At 33.7% G+C, this 18,137-nt stretch overlaps 1 protein-coding gene across 1 annotated transcript; it reads left to right on the top strand.

Moving 5' to 3' along the window:
* The first annotated feature begins 16,169 nt into the window (after positions 1–16,169).
* Positions 16,170–16,781, top strand: LOC120187708. Its single transcript, XM_039191360.1, has 2 exons — positions 16,170–16,434; positions 16,597–16,781. The coding sequence occupies exons 1-2, from the start codon at positions 16,170–16,172 to the stop codon at positions 16,779–16,781; spliced, it is 450 nt and encodes a 149-aa protein (XP_039047291.1).
* The last annotated feature ends 1,356 nt before the right edge of the window (positions 16,782–18,137 follow it).

The raw sequence follows: 18,137 nt of genomic DNA, 5'->3' as shown, positions 1-18,137 counted from the left end.
TCGTAGCCATTGATTGAATTTTCATCAGGTAATCGAAATTTTTTACTGAAAGGTGAAGACGGTATAATTCTGGGGAGAGTTCGATCCGCGAATAAAGTCATTTCTGGAAATAGTCCCCCCCCCCGGCCCTCTGAAATTTCATTATCAAGTTTGATTTGTTCACATCTTCATCGGCGGGATAAATAATATTATTAACGGTAACTTTTTCCGTAAGGGCACGACAACATCATTCCCACACCTTTAAGATGTTTATTAATATGTTAAATAAAATTATTTTTAAAAGACTTTTTGAATAGAAATAATAATTTTATATTTATTTATTTGGTATATATTTTAAGGGTAAAGTACACAAATGGCCCCCTGACTATAGGATATTACTTTTTTAAGTCATTCGACTATTAAAAGTTACAAAATGATCTTTTGACTATAGAATGTTACTTTATTAAGTCATTTGACTATTAAAAGTTATAAAATAGTCATCCAATTATTCATTTTATTCCAAACTTGTCTTTTTCCGTTAAAAATTTGTGGTTGTCTAAACTAGACGTTAGCATGATGACTGACATATAATAGTCGTTTGAAATTCTAAGATCATATTTTATCATATCACAGTCAACAAGTTAATGTTCCGCTCAGATTATCATCAAATTTTTAACAAATGGATGAGTTTGGAACATAATGAATAGTTGAGTGACAATTTTATAACTTTTAATAGTTGAGGGACTCAACAAAGCAACACTATGTATTCGGGGGATTATTTTGTAACTTTTAATAGTCGAGTGACTTAATAAAGTAATATCCTATAGTCAGAGGACCATTTGTGTACTTTACCCATTTTTATTAGATTGTTAATTATTTTGAGGGTAAATTTATTACATGTATTTATTTGATATTTAATTTAATATTTAAATAGTATCTTAATATTTAATAATTTTTTTATTAATATTGAGTTTATAAGTTTATTAAAACCTATTATCTACCTACCTAACTCATAATATAAATTTAATTTAAGTTTGAATTTTATTTTTTATGTGAGAGTTTGGCTTGCAAGTTTATGATAATAAAACTGTAGAAATGACTTAAGTTTAGTACAATAATGAATATGTTAAAGCTCGAAATTATATTATTGCATTATTTATAAAATTTCTAGGAATTGAAAAACAACATTATTATATGTGAATATTTACTTATTACCTAACATTTTATTTGTTAAGACTAATTGGTGAATATTCCAACAAGCTTAGAGAATATGCTTTTTTTCCCTGCAAGTTGCAACATCATGACCCTACCGACCACCAAAGTTGTTTGCATGGCATTGTTACTTATTATCTTACCCGCCTTAAAAAAAACATAAGATTGAATTTGCCGATCAACAGAATAAAAACAATTTAATATTTCTTTTAAAAATATTTATGACGAATGAGATTTTGACTTTTAATCACTTAATTTTCCATTGAAAAGCTATAATAATGACCAACTTAAACTCAAAAAACGTTATTTTGCATTAATATTTATATTGAATCCACCAGTACAATTCAATTAACTGATTTGAAAATGAAAAGTTTGTCCGGTTTAATATTTTATTTTATGTAAATTATAAGTATTTTTATCTTTTCATTTATGATCTAAACATAAATTAATTTTGTCCAATTAAAATTATTTGTATCTCATGCTTGCATCGAAAATGGGCAAGTAGATAAAAGTTGGATTTAGAAAAACGATGAAATATATTGAAGAATAATGTTTTTATGGACGAACTATTATAGAATAGTAATTGAGAGAAACACAATTAAAAGGAAAAAACCTTCACCACAAAACCAAAGTCAACTTATTAATGTGGCCCTTTTGAAGAAATGAAGTAGCATCTAATAAAGCTGTATGAGAACAAATTATAAGGCCACCATCCCACTTCTTAAATTGAATGAGATGTTAAAGTAAAGGAGGATCACAAACGCAAAAAGAGTGGCATCTTTTATTTCGTGCAATACCTTGTGAAGTTAGCAAGTCATATTTACTATTCTTATTTTATAATATTTATATCTTATAACCCTGTTTAATTTCTTAAAAAAGTAAACAGTCTTTACAAAATTTAGGGTAGCTTACATTATTAGTCATGAAATTTTAGGTGTTATCTCATTTTGTTCATTGAATTAAAAAAAAATTACCACTAAATTTTTCAATTTGGGTTTCTTTATTATTGGGTCATTAAATCACTTATGTGTGATGTTGTGCCCTCTATGGATGGGCATTTAACCCTAATTCGATAGATTTTAAACTGATCTAATTTAATTGGGTTAATTTTTTTTAAATTCAATTTCACATTTAGGATGAAAAAACTCAATCCTACCCAAAATGATATTATAATTATCGCTTATATATTTAGGATGTTATAATAGATTATCTGAATATTTGTGATTCCATAACCTGATTACTTAGTGAGTCCAGACAATCATTCATTATGTTAGACAGAGTATCACCTTTATTGTTGATACTTGATTTTTTATGTGACACTAGGTACATGCATGATCCTAATCAATCACTACCTACTTAAGGTTCAATAGTTCTACCTCTATAGTGTAAGTCTCACCCTTCCCTTAGTTTTTACCAAGGGCCTCTCCATGAGTAAGCGTATACTAGTTCTTTAACCTCAGTATCATCCTACAGTACATCACACAATAATTGTATCCAGTATCATAAAGACGTCAAATACAATCATACAACAAGTAAACACCATGATGTAGCTCAAGGTCACATAGCATCACAGACCTCACACCCTCTATTTGCTTACTATTGGTAACTTAGGTGAGATATGGGTCACACAACATCAGCATCTCCTATTACCTCAGGCTAGGTCCATATCACACAGCACTGGCACGCCAGGCTAATCTACTCCTCTAAAGTACTCGAAACATGTTTGGGTCACATAGCATCAATACAACGTTCAACTAGTGACTAAAGTGCTCTCGCATTGACTTGGATATATCCAGATATTTCTTAAACAATTTGACAATCATCACTCACACACATAAGTAACTTGAGTGTCCTCATCGTTTCTCGAGTGACAAACAAAGGTATAAGTCTTATGGAATCTTACCTTATAAGGTTCTTATGGTTATCACACATATATCATTATTATCACATGGTTATCTTGTCATTATTATCAATTACAACACTAGCATATGAGATCGTTCCCTTACTTGCTACTATTTCGTCTGTTCTCTCTCCTAAAACATTATGCAGGATATTAATAGTATTTTAGTATTTTATGCCCTTAAGGTAATTTATATTCATTAATACCTACTTGGTATATTATAATTAGCCTAACACTTAATTCGGGGATAGTTCATTAACAACAACTCTCTAATCATTCTCATCACACTTGTCATTGGTTCACCCTTGAACCAGAAGGGAAATTGGCACATCTTTTATTATAGGTGTTCATGTAGTACTTGTTTTCCTCTATCACGCTAGTTACATCGTTCATCGTCTCACTCACTAGAACATACTTCGGGATAATCCTTCATTCAGGATTACTCATACATGTTCGATTGAAGATACTCGAAAGTATTCTACCTAATATGGTTACTCCAGTTTTAACCCACTAATAAGAATGTTTTTTGACACCTTTTTCCATTTAAGTCTCTCACGAACTAAGTCCCACCATTACAGTTCATCCTTAACTCTTATGGGTCTTAATGAAGTCGAATTTACCATTTGAAATTAGTAGTATCGATACCCTACATGCAATGTCAATATCCCTATGTCAAGTATTGATACCCCATGAGTATCAGTACAAAAAATAACTTCTTTTGCAGAAATTTTGGCCCAGTATCAATACTAGGTACCCTGAGTATCAATATTGTAGGTGCAATATCGATACTTTCCCCAGCAGTTTCTATACTCATAGTTGAACATGACCAAAATTCATCCCATATCATCTAGTATTGATATTGTTCATCGAGTATCGATAATCAAACCCATAAATATCTTATTTAAACTAAATAAATACCCAAAAATCATCCTAAAGGTTTTTGTTTGGTTCCTAATCATCTGCCAAAGATTTAGAAAGTTATTTAGAGTAATACATTTTCATTAAAAACACATGTTTTACATCAATTTCGTCATCTAATAATGAAATCAAGCATAAACCCTAAAATAAACTCAAATCTCAACAAAACTTCATGATTATGAAAGCCTTAATACCACAAAAGATTAGAAATACAATACCTTGATGTTAGAATCCCGAAATGAAGCTCCTTGCTTAGCCACACTCACTTTTCTTAAGATTTGGTTTATTCTCCACATTTTTCTCTATCCAACAATGATGGATTTTCTAAACATATAAAAGGTTGCAGGAAGTGTTTGGGAAAGATTAAAAGTCTAAAGATGTAGGGAAAGATGTTCTTAACAACCACTTGGAGCTATGGAGGCTTGGAGAAGGAAAGAAGAAGATAAAGGAAGAAGAAGAAACGAAGAGAAGAAAATATGGGATAACCCATCTCCAACCCATAAATAAAACCTAAAGTACCATCATCTTTTTCTTTAGTGGACTAATTATGATCTTATTCCTTCCTTTTTTTCTTATATTAAAAAAATCCAATTTTTATGGCTAATTGGGCGTAATTCCAACCTAATTAAATTCTCACTCAACTAATTCTTATTTTCCTTGCAACTCACGTACGCGCTAATCACTAGATCGTACATCTAAGGTAACTACAGTTGAAAATTGATTAGTTGCTTAGTGAAACTAGCAGCATCTACATCTCTTAGAGAGCACACAACACAACGAAAAGATCATTTGCAACTCTAATTCAAGGATTCCATGAATCTACGTCTCGTGCCCATGATCGCTTACTATCAACATGTTGTTCGTTGACAACCAATTCCAGTCAAGCGATGCTTTATGTATTTGGTCTCTTTTAGACTCAAGCACTAAAACCCATAGTATTACACAACGTTACATATTTCTCTTTGTTGTATATAGATCACGCTCACATACCAACACCAAGATAATAAGGATGTAGTTTAGGGTTTAAAACTCAAACTCTTATTTAACTACATAAGTAGACTTTACGGTGTTGACTAAGGTCACACAATATCGTAAGACTTACACCCTACAAGTCTACTAACAAAGTTAATTTGGATGTGACTTAGACATACTCATGTTAGGAACGTCCATCCATTAACCCTACATAGTTTGTGCCTCAGCTCGACTTTTGTAAGTTTTGAGTAACCTATCACACACGATTAACGATTGCAACATATACTACTCGACATCCTCAATGCTTTTCATAGGGATATAAACCTATAGATCTAAACTTAGGATTACTTGAGACCTACGAAGATGGTCGCGTGAACCATCGACTCTGGAGGCGGATACACACTCTAATAACCTTAGTCCTATCCTTGAACAACCACATAGATTATCTCTCATGGAACCCATTCGGTCGAAGGGTTCTACTAAGAAACATCTCCTTAGAGCTAACCCTCAACTCCACAAGAAACAACCAAGAGTTCTCTACACTCGTAACTCACTATTTTACATATAATACCATTAGTACATAGGGTGAGATCCGAAACTGTTGTATCAAAACATACAACCGGCTAACTTAGTCCTCATGAGTACTTGGGGCATCTCCGCCTAGTTAGCTACTAAAGTGTCTTGACACTAATTGAGATGTATCTTGCTAATTTTGGAAATTGGTTGATTGATACACTTGCTAGAGTAACTTGGGTATTCTTAACACTTTCATGGAAGTCTTTACCCCAAGGCTAAACTTGGGGTTACTACATCTCTATGGGATCAGTCACTCGAACTCTCAACTAATGATGTAGAGACATCCTTATAGTCTCACATCTAACTCGTGAACCCATAAGGATACACCCCTAAGGAACACGCAAGATTGAAATATTCTATGGCTAAACATTTCTTAGAGTTGAACTTTAACTCAACAAGGGAAAATCTATAACGTCTTAAAGTCGAGTCTGGTAGTTAGGGTCAGTTTTAGGTCGATTTCCAGATTCCTGATAAAAAGGAAGAAAATTTCTAAAATTTATATTTTGGTTTTAAAAATATTTTGGAAAGGTTTTAAGTAATTTTAGATGATTAGTTTTAAGTATGAAAGTTTAATTAAATGATTTGGCGACCAAATTGAAAGAATTGGAAATTATAATTTCGATGATCATTTTGTAAATTTTTACAATGTCCAAAGTCTATTAAGCAATTAATCTAAATTGTTTTAATTTTCCCTTTTTACCATTTTTCCATCTAAATTCATTTTAATCTAAATTATAATTGTCGAAACAATTTTTTTTCTTAAAAGTGTGATTTAAAACCGCACCATTTTTTAATTATCTATTTCTTGATTAATTTTTAATTAAAAAGTAATGTGATTTTAAAAAAACTCTCATTTCGAAAAATTTGGGATTCCTTTTAAATAAAAAAACCTATGGTTCGAGGAGTCGACACCAATATTTGATTAGGGTGTGATTGGGCACCCAAAAATGTTTTGTCATTTTAAATAAAAATTGATTTTAATTAAAATGACAAGTTGAGGTTTGCATTACCAAAAAAATTGCGTCCGGGAGTCGGTTATGCATGGGGAAGGATTAGCACCCCACAGCGCCATAAATCGGTACCTAGTCGATTAATTAATGTCTTTGCAATGAAATTTACAAATTCGAATTTAATTTGATTTATGATCCCACAAAACAACAAAATGTGAATTTTAAAATGAATTATAATATTCAAAAGCATCAAAATAGATTAAATTAAAATTACCAAGCCTTTTAGAAATATGAAGAATATTAAATTATTTAAAAATATCAAGACTAGATCTTAGATAAGTTCTATCAATCTTTTCTCGAAACATTTAAATAACTGAACATTTCTTTTTCTTTCGTTCCCAAATTTTAAGTGAGGAAACATTTTTTAGGGTTTCACTGTTGGGATACACTTTCAATTTAAAATCGTCGAAAGCAACTCTCTAATAAGTTAAGACAAGCCCCTCAAAACAATTTTAAATTAAAAGGGTATTACCCTTAATCCAATGATGTAATTATAGGTCGTGTTATGCACGTGAGGATATCATACAATTCATGTAAAAAAATGTCATACGTTTCACAGATAAATCATTTGCATACTTGCACATATGTAAACATATAATCATGCGAAATAAATATAAACAACTAATTAAAGAAAACAAACCTAACAAATGAACTAAATTAAAATAAATTTAAATTTAAGGACTAAATCTAGCAGTCAAAAGTACAAATTTAATTATAATTAATAATCATGAAGAAAATCTTAACAAACTAATTCGTAATCACAATAGAAAATAAGCGTTAAACTAAAACAGATTTAAAAACATACATTTGTGACTTGAATGTTAAAACATAGGAAATATTAAGTAACTAAAGCATAATTTTTTTTTTTTGCAAAAAATTGGCCTTTTCAACAAGGCTTTTTAAACGATGTTATCTAAGCATGGTCTATTCATATTATTGTGTTTAAATGGAGCTTTGATTTGCTGCACTCAACATGAGATATTTTTAAATCAAAAGAAAAGCTAAATGAAATCCTAACAGATTGCATATGCCGTCAAAAGGAGAAAATAAGCTGGTTTCTGAAGCTTTGACTCAAGATTTACAGCAACGGCATCAATGAACTCTTCCGTGTTCAAGTAAAACTATCGGTTACCCTTTCCAATGTTTTGTTCTGCTGCTTTGTATTGCTGAAAACAAAAAGAAAAGCCTTGTGTTTCTCTGGTTAATTGCTGATGACCCCCCGAATTGATTTGCATGAAAGGCTATTTATCCCTTCAAAGAGGATTTTCTTTCCTTTATTAAGAGATTTGAAAATCTCTTCTCATAAAAAAGAGATTATTTTCCTTCTTAGATTGATTTGGATCTACTGTACTTTAGGAAATAATAATATTATTTTCAAAAGATTATTATTCTTTCCATAAAGCTCATATTATCTTTAAATGAAGCTCATCGATCGGTATATGGAAACATCATCGGAATGTGACTGGTCACGGGGCATGTAAATGGGTTGAAGGATGTAATGGGCTTAAGTAAGTATTAATATGTAATATATCAACAAAACTCGAATGAAATTCCGGACAAAATGAGCGTCTACAATAATTCCTTATTTACTTGTTTTAATTAACGAGCTTTTCATTTCCTTCTTATTTTGTATTTTGACAACTTCTCGTAACTTCCTCCATTTTCTCCCAAACAAGCTGATCAATTCTTTCTCTTTTTCTTCTTGATTTCTAAATTCACATATCTCAATCTCGATTTTAATTCTCAAGTTTCTCTTCTCTTATCCTCTTGTTTTTCAAGCTTGATCATAATGGACTTCCATTGATGATTTCAATTTCAATATATTTTCCAGCAAGGTAAGGATATTTTCCTTGGTTTTCTTTCAAGCTTCGAGGGCAAGTGACTAAGTGTTAATGATTCCATTGAATTGTTGATTTAATTGAAAGGATTTCTAAGATTTTAATTGATTTTTGGAGCTAATTAATGTGTTGATTTCTTGAATTGATTTTGAGGTTTTCTTAATGAAATTGAGTTTTTAGAGTGATTATAATCATATTAAATCAATTTTTTGATCGCAAATGATTTGAATGTTGATTTCTTGAAAGTAATGTCAATTTTTGGTATTTTTGGGAATCTAGGAATTTAGGTTTGTAGATGTTGTTTTGTGCGGTTCTAGTTGAGTTAGATGTTGATTCTAGTTGTTGTTTATCAGATTTTAGTGTAGAGATCTGTGCGTTTCGATTTGGAGCTTCCAGAGTGACATTTCGGTAAGGTTTTTGGTGTTTTCGGTGTTTACATTCTGTTTTGGAAACAAAAGATTATGCTTTGTTTTAGATTATATTTTGATGTGTTAATTTGCTTTGCAAGTTTCTTAATGTGTTGTTGGTTGAGGAAACTTGGTGTTTGAGTTTGGTGAGTGTTGAGGTAGTGTTTGGAAGTTTTTTCGGTTTTCGAACAGCAAGTTAAGTGACTCTCATTCTTATTAAATTAACATGGTTTAAGGTTGAGGTTGTATAGTGTTGCACTGTAATTTTGATATATATATATATTGTTTTATTTGATTAATTATGATGTTGGAATATAAATTATGTTGATTTACATATGATGCCACTTATGTTGGAAATGATGATGTCAATTGTGAATGTGATGTGTTGCAAATAATGCATAGAATTTCGGAAACGGTTTTGTGAAAATCTATATATATTCTGAATATGAATTGGATGAGCTGAAATTTATTACTCTCCAAATATGGGGTTGATCATGACAACCAAATTTGTAAGTGTGTTTCAAAGTGTATTTGATTCGATATGTGAAAACTATGTATCATTGATAATCGCTCTTAGTGAATTGGATTAATTGGCTATTGTTCTTAATAGGACATTTGGATATGAAAGACATGCCTAGGAAAAAATACTCTATGTGTTTTGTATTAGTGTGTGATTAGGGATTATACGGGTTCGGATGGTACATTGAGCTTTGCTCCGAGAAGATACGAGGTAAGGTTGGGCATTGAGTTTACTGTGTAATTCATGGTTTTTGATTTATGTAAGTTCGTAATCAAAATGGGAGTTGTATGGAGTCCATTTGTCCAATGAGTGAGTTGTGTCAATGAAGGTAATTGTGCATGTGTTCTTGTTACTGCTTTTGAACTATACAGTCCTTGATGTTTGTTTAATCTGGAAATCAAGTGATTTGGAAAATATTAGCTGATCATTCAAGTATAAGATGTTGAATTATATGTGTAGAGTAAAGAACAAGTTATGTATGAACATATAGGATTGATCTTTATCGTGGTTATGTGAATTGCTTTGAATGTTAGTTGTTGACTAGGCTTTATAAGCTCACACTCATTGTTAACATTTTTTCAGAGTATTAGAGTCGAGTTTGGAGGTGATGAGCTTCACATCGGTTTGAACAAGAAAGGCTAAGGCATAAAGCTATATGTATGTGCTTTCCTAAAACTTTGTGTGGCAATTTGGGGACGTTTGGGACTTATACCTATTATTCACTTTGTTGGATTTATAATGCTGGATTTTGGTTTGTAATAAGTGGATTTATGTTTGGGATATGATGTTGTTTTGATTTGTTGACATTGGATTTATAAGTATGAAGTTGTAGCTTGAAGCATGAGATTATTCAAACGTTGATTTAGACCCTGTATAAGTGTTTGGAGTGTTTTGTTAAGTGTAACTTGGTAAACTAAGCATGTTAGACTTTTAGGTTGCATGAAACAACCTTAAATGCCAAAAATAAGTAGGTTACTTGTGCTTGTAATGAACTTTACGCAATTGTTGACTTTTAGTGCCAAATCCTTGATTAATGTGTTGACTTGTGTTATAAAGCTTGATACACCTTTGTTTTGACATATATGAAGTGGTTGAATAGTGTTCAACCATGTTCCTGTTAGAGTATGCCCAAAGACCAATCATATGATGATTGTAATAATACTTTCATTTACCGATTTTATTGAATAAAGACATTGCCGCTATTATTTTCAGTTATATATATGTGTTTAATATAAACTGGAAGATACTAAAGTCCATATAATGACATAATTGTTATTATTAAAAGATCCCTAGTCAAGTACTGTTATGGGCATGGACAATAATAATACACTTAAGGCTAACATATTATTGATTGATGACATCAAGTTGTCATTGACATAGAGATGTCAGAATTGATACATGATTACATTGTTAGAGAACAATGTATTGGATTAACCCACCATGAGCATATGTCTTGGATTATTATGTGACAGTCATAACATTGCTCATGGTGATGACCATATGTATGATCCTCAGACTTGAGATCAATACTATCCCAACATATATTGTTGTATGTTTTGATGCAGTTAAACAAGCTCCGTAACTGGTTGCTCTATAAAGACTGTTATTGAATATATCTCAATATATGTAGTGGGTTTGTATGATTAAGATAGGATTTGTCTTTTCTACATAATTGGAAATATATCACAGGCCACTTGATTGAGTGAGACTATAAACGCATGGCCATGCTCGAATAAGTTGATATGAGATTTCACAAACTATTCGTTAATTAAAGTATACTCTAGATATCAAGATAAAATAGATGGGTTATACAAGTGTGACTATTCCAAGACTTATGCCTATTCTAGATATTGCTCTCAATCGGGTGAACTGAGTAGAGGCCAAGACGTGATTTCGTAGAGGCTTACGATTCGAACCGATTGACACCACTATCAGTCGCTGATGTCTTTGCTATTTTTCAAAGAACCCGTTGTAAGTATTCACATCCCTTCCTCCCGATTTCGGTTTTACGTACTTGGATCGCTGGTGAGACCGTCGAGTTTTGTATCCGCTGCGCCGCGAGGTGCGCTGACGGTCCCAACAGTTCCTAGTCCATGATTAGATGACCAAATATGCATGTTCTTAGCAAATATGCAGTTTTTAGAAAAATGATCGATCCTAAACTTTCTATTTTGCAAAGAATCGATCCTTTTTCAAAAAGATCGATCCCTTCGTTGTTTTGCTCGATGAAAAAAATGTGAAATTGAATTCATAAAAGGCCTGAAGTTTTCTTAAATTCTAATTTGACCTCTGAATGATTGTTTGTGTTCAAGTTAACCTAGAAATTGATTTGTTTAATTCTTAAACTCTTAAATTGGAATTTGATGAGATTTGAGTGATCACTCCTTTAAGACACTTAATTATATAATGGAACCGTCATTCGCATGTTACTATTTGGTACATAAGTTTGCATATTTATGTTTTGGTTTATAATCTGTATGATCTATTGAGTGATCTGACTTTGTTTAATATGTAGTAACCTTAATTGGGTGATTTGACTTGTTGATTTATCATGTGATGTGAAATGTCTAAAATACCCCTAAACATATAAATGTAATGTTTGCATGTTTAATTGAGATTTAATTGCATGTTAGTTACATAGAACATTGTATGTGATGAATAATAAGAGATTTTAATTTGTTTGCTTCATGCGTAATGTGGATCCTGATTTGTCCAACACGATTGGAACCTAATGTACGCTCAAGTATTCGAATTGGACTTTTGGACTGGGTATGGGGTATTATATTTGTTGGTATCAGAGCCATGTTACACAACTTTTCTGTTGATTAACGATGTTTATGCTATTGTAGGTCGGGGTAGAAAACAAGAACCAAATTATCACATAGTTTTGAAATGTTTTTGTAGGTCTTGTCTTGATCACTGGTTCACTTCTCACTCTGATGTTGGTTTGTATGTGTCTAGTTAGAGAGATGGAACCACAGCGTCATACTATGTTAGGAGCTCTAGGGTCGAGTTGTCCTGCTACCGGGGTAAATACGACCGAGGTTGGAAGTGGTGGCAGTGGACCCCCGCCAGTTGTCCATAACCGAATCGTCCTATGGATGTGTTAATTGAGGCACTTCTGGGAGCTTTACATCGAGCCATTCCGATTGAGGTGCCTATTCCTGCGCCGGTATCAGTTGCTAGAGAGTTTTTATTAGAGTGCTTGAGGGCTTTATGAGCCAGGGAGTTTAGTGGTGTTCGTCGTACCGAGCTGATAATAGTAGATGAGTGGTTGAAGAGTGTTATTCGAGTTTTTAATCACATGGTTGTACCAATGCTGAGAGGATGGGCTGTGTTACGTCCTTACTTCAGGTTAACGCTCATCGTTGGTGGGTCACAATTCGGAGGAGCGCCACTAAGGATAGACTAACATGGCTATAATTTATGGAGATGTTTAGGCGCAAGTTTCTGGGTACACAGTATAAGGACGCGAGGAAGAAGGAGTTTCTCGACTTGGTTCAGGGTCATTTATTGGTATATAAGTATAAGGTTGAGTTTGTTCGTCTGAGTAAATATGTTTTAGATATTGTGCCGACTGAGCTTGCGAGGTGTAAGATGTTTAAAGATGGTCCGAGGAAAGAGATTTATGCCTATTTAGTTATCGGGTCTTCAGAGGTGTTCGAAATTATAATAGATCATGTGACAGATATCGAGAGTACTTTGGGTGGACCAGTTAGGAAGTTATCTGGAAAGAGGTCCGGTGATGCTAGTTTTCAAAGTCATTCGGCTAATAGGGGTCGAGGATTAGATCAACGTGATTCTCATCAAGGTCAGTATGGTAAGGTTGTTGGATAGTTTGGAGGTTGGAAACAGTTTCTACTTTGTTCATCTTGTGGTATAGGTTATTTAGGCAAGTGTTGGCATACTACTAGAGGTTGTTTTTGTTGTGGCGACAAGGGTCGTCGATTACAAGATTGTTCGAGGAGAGCTGAGCCTAGCGATGTTGCACTTGTTCCTGCTAGAGGAGGTGGTGGAGTTGGTACGGGTGGTCCAATGGGTCAGTCTCGTGGTATAGGTCATGGTCGTACTAGGGTGGCTGAGACTGGTGAACCTACTAGAGTGTACGCAATTCGTGAGCCTTAGGATCATGTTTCGACGGATGTGATCACATGTACTTTTCTTCTAGACTCTTTTCTTTTGTTTACCTTGATAGATTCTGGTTCTATGCACTCTTATATCCTTGGTAGTTTGGCTAGTCGGTTGAGTGTTCCTGTTTGTGTTAAGAGTGTGGGGTTGGTTATAACTACAGCTTTGGGTGAGAGAGCATTGTGGATCGTGTGTATCGTAGGTGTCATTTGGTTATTTAAGGTGAGTTTTTTTAATCAATTTGATGGAGTTATCGTTCTATGGTTTCGACGTCATTCTGGGTACAGATTGGTTACACGAGGATCATGTGTATTTGGATTTCAAGTGTTCCAGGGTAATTCTGAAGATGAAAAGCAATGTTGAGTTATTGGTTGTATGCGAGTGGTTAGAGTTTCTTTCTAATATTGTGTCAGCTTTGGATGCAAGTAAGATGTTGGGTCGTGGCTGTGAGGCGACTTGGCTTACATACATAATCTGGTTGGTCAGGAGTTGCGTGTGTAGAACATTCATACGGTTTGAGACTTTCGGGATATGTTTCCAGAATAACTTCCGGGTTTGTCATCGGATCGTGAGGCTGAGTTTCGTATAAAGACTTATACCGATTCAACCCCTGTGTCTATTTCGCCCTATTGCATGGCACGTACGGAGTTAAAGGTGTAGTTCCCAAAGTTGTTGGATCGCAGTTTCATCCATTCAAGTGTTTCTCTGTGGGGTGCTCTAATTTTGTTTGTAAACAAGAATGATGGTACAATGTGAATTTGCATTGATTATCATCAGGTTAACAAGTTGAAGATTAAGAATTGATATCCTTTGTCGAGGATCAATGACTTGTTTGGCCAGTTTAGGGGAGCCAAGGTGTTTTCGAAGATGGACTTCCGTTCTGGGTACTATCTGTTAAAGGTTAGTGAACCGGATGTGATGAAGATAGCTTTTCGGACGTATTATGGTCATTACGAGTTCTTGGTGATGCCGTCTGGTTTAACTAATGCTTCAACTGCTTTTACAAACTTGATGAACCATGTGTTTCACCCGTATCTTGATAGTTTTTGCGGTGGTGTCCATTGACGATATCTTGATGTACTCAGCTTCTAAGGAGGATCATGATTCGTATCTCCGGGTTGGTTTACAAGTTTTGAGGGAAAAGAAGTTGCATGCTAAGTTTTTTAAGCACAATTTTTGATTAGGCGAAGTGGTATTTCTTGGTCATGTTTTTTCCATCGAGGGTATTCAAGTTGATCTGAGTAAGTGGAAGCTGCCTAGGAATGTTGTTGAGGTTCATAGTTTTATTGGGTTAGCAGGGTACTATAGATAATATTTTGAGGTTTCTTCATGAATAGCTGCTCCGTTAATTGAGTTGTTGTAAAAGGATTTGAAGTTTGAGCGGATGAGTGAAAGGCATAATAGTTTTGAGTTATTTATCAACTTTGATAAATGCTTCGATGTTGGTTCAATTGGTGTCGGGAAGGGGATTTTATGGTTTATAGTGATGTGTTGATTGTGGGTCTTGGGTATGTGCTGATACAATATGGTAAGGTAGTTGCTTATTCGACGAGGTAGTTGAACCCTTATGAGCGTAACTATCGTTCACATGATTTGGAGTTTGCCACAGTAGTGCATGCGTTGAAGATATGGTGACACTACTTGTTTGATGAGAAGTGTATTCATTACAGTGATCATAAGAGTCTCAAATACTTCCTCACTAAGAAAGAGTTGAATTTGAGGCAGAGGCATTAAATTGAGCTGTTAAAGGACTACGACTGTGTGATTGAGTACCATCCGAGTAAGGCTAATGTGGTTGCGAATGCCTTGAGTCGAAAGTTGATGGGTGAGTTACGTACTTTGTTTGCTCGTTTGAGTTTGCCTGAGGATGGTTCTTTAGTATTTGAGTTACAAGTTAAGTCTACTTGGTCTTAACGTATTCGGGATTTGCAAACAAGGACAAGATGTTGCAAGAAAAGTTTTAGTTAGTACCAGATGATGTTAGGGGTGATTTCTTGTTGAACTATGAGGTTGTTTTATTCTTTCAAGGTAGGTTGCATGTGTCGAGGGATGAGGGTCTGAGGAGTGAGATTCTCATAGAGGCACATAGTGGAACATTTGTGATGTATCCGAGTGGTAAGAAGATGTTTTGAGACTTGCATGAGTTATTTTGGTGGCTTGGGTTGAAGGTGCTATTGTTGAATTTGTTAGACGATGTTTGGTTTGTCAGCATGTTAAAGCTAAGCATCAGTGTCCTTCGGGTTTACTACAACAGATTAGTATTCTTGAGTGGAAGTGGGAACGTATTACGATGGATTTTGTGACGAGTTTACCGTTGACACCATTAAAGAAGGATTAGGTTTAGGTGATAGTTGATCAATTAACTAAGTTTGTGCATTTTCTACCAGTTCATACTACGTGTCCGTTACGGAGGTTAGCTGAGTTGTTCATAACTGAGATAGTACGATTTCATGGAGTTCCTTCGTCGATCATTCCGGATCATGATCTGTGGTTTACGTTGAGGTTTGGCTAAGTTTGCATAAAGCTTTGGGTTGGAAGCTTAGTTTGAGCACGTCTTATCATCCACAGATAGATGGGAAGTCTAAGTGGGTAATACAAGTTTTGGAGAATATGCTTCAGGTGTGAGTGATTGATTTTGTTGGTTCATGGGATTTTTATTTGCTATTGGTGGAGTTTGCTTAAAATAACAATTTTCAAGCTAGAATTTAGATGGCTCCGTTTGAGGCGTTTTACTGGCGTAAGTGTCATACTTCTTTGAGTTGGAATGAGTTGAGTGAGAAATGTGTTGTTGGTCCAGAATTGATTCAAGAGATTGAGGATAAATTTAAGTTGGTTAAGGATCAGTTGAAGGTTGTTTTTTATCGGCAAAAGTCATATGCCGATTTGAAACGTCGAGAGGTTGAGTACGCTGTGGGTGACTTGGTGTTTCTTAAGGTTTCTCCTTGGAAGAAGGTGTTATATTTTGGGCATAAGGGTAAGTTTAGCATGAGGTTTATAGGACCATTTGAGGTGTTAGAGCGTGTTGGGCAAATTATGTATCGTTTGAGGTTGTCACCTAAGATCGAGCGTATTCATGACGTGTTCCATGTATCGATGTTGCGTAAGTATAGGTAAGATAATTCTCATGTTGTTTCAGTTGATGAGGTTGAGGTTAGTGAGGATATTTCTTACGAGGAAAAACATGTTCAGATTTTGGCTAGGGATGTGAAAGTTCTTTGGAACAAGGTCGTTCCGTTAGTAAAAGTGTTGTGGCGTAACCACAATACTGAGGAGGCGACTTGGGAGACGGAAGAGTTGATGAGAGCTCAGTTTTCACACTAGTTTAGCTAAGGTAATTTCGGGGACGAAATTCTTTTTTGGGGGAGAGAGTTGTAACTTCCTAAAGTCGGGTCAGTAGTTAGGCTCGATTTCAAGTCGATTTTCGGATTTCTTATAAAAAAGAAGAAAATTTCTAAAATTTATATTTTGGTTTTAAAAATATTTTGGAAAGGTTTTAATTGATTTTAGATGATTAATTTTAAATATGAAAGTTTAATTAAATGATTTGGTGATTGAATTGAAGTAATTGGAAACTATAATTTCAGTGATCATTTTGTAAATTTTTACAATGTCCAAAGTCTATGAAGCAATTATACCAAGGCTTATGTTTAGAGTTTTCCCTCCTAAATTAAAATGTTTTAATTTTCCCTTTTTACTATTTTCCATCTAAATTCATTTTAATCTAAATTATATTTCCTTATTTACTTGTTTTCATTCACGTGCTTTTCATTTCATTTTTATTTTGCATTTTGGTAACTTCCATTAATTTCCTCCATTTTCTCCCAAACAAGCTGATTAATTTTTTCTCTTTTTTTTCTTGATTTCTAAATTCACTTATCTCAATATAGATTTTAATTTTAATTTTTCTCTTCTCTTCTCTTCTTGTTCTTAAAGCTTGATCGTAATAGACTTCCATTGATGATCTCAATTTCAATCTATTTTCCAGCAAGGTAAGGATCTTTTCCTTGGGTTTCTTTCAAGCTTCGAGGGCAAGTGACTATGTGTTAATGATTTTATTGAATTGTTGATTTAATTGAAAGGATTTCTAAGATTTTAATTGATTTTCGAAGCTAATTAATGATTTTATTAAATTGTTGATTTAATTGAAAGGATTTCTAAGATTTTAATTTATTTTCGAAGCTAATTAATGTGTTGCTTTCTTGAATTTATTTTGAGGTTTTATTAATTAAATTGAGTTGTTTTTGGAGTGATTATAATCATATTAAATTAGTTTTTCGATCGCAAATGATTTGGATGTTGATTTCTTGAAAGTAATGTTGATTTTCAGTATTTTTGGGAATCCGAGAATTTAGGTTTGTAGATGTTGTTTTGTGCAGTTCTAGCTGAGTTTGATGTTGATTATAGTTGTTGTTTATCATATTTTATTGTGGAGATTCGTGCGTTTCGGTTTGGAGCTTCTAGAGTGATGTTTCAGTAAAGTTTTCGGTGTTTTCAGTGTTTGTATTATGTTTTTGAAACAGATGATTCTGCTTTGTTTTAGATCAGATTTTGATGTGTTAATTTACTTTTAAAGGTTCTTATTGTGTTTTTTGTTGAGGAAACTTGGTGCTTTGAGTTTTGTGAACATTGAGGTAGTGCTTGGAATCATTTTTGGTTTCCGGACATCAAGGTGAGTGA

The sequence above is a fragment of the Hibiscus syriacus genome, unplaced genomic scaffold, assembly GCF_006381635.1.
Source record: "Hibiscus syriacus cultivar Baekdansim isolate YM2019G1 unplaced genomic scaffold, ASM638163v2 tig00113725_pilon, whole genome shotgun sequence".
Taxonomy (NCBI): domain Eukaryota; kingdom Viridiplantae; phylum Streptophyta; class Magnoliopsida; order Malvales; family Malvaceae; genus Hibiscus; species Hibiscus syriacus.
This window is presented reverse-complemented; position numbering and strand designations above follow the sequence as displayed.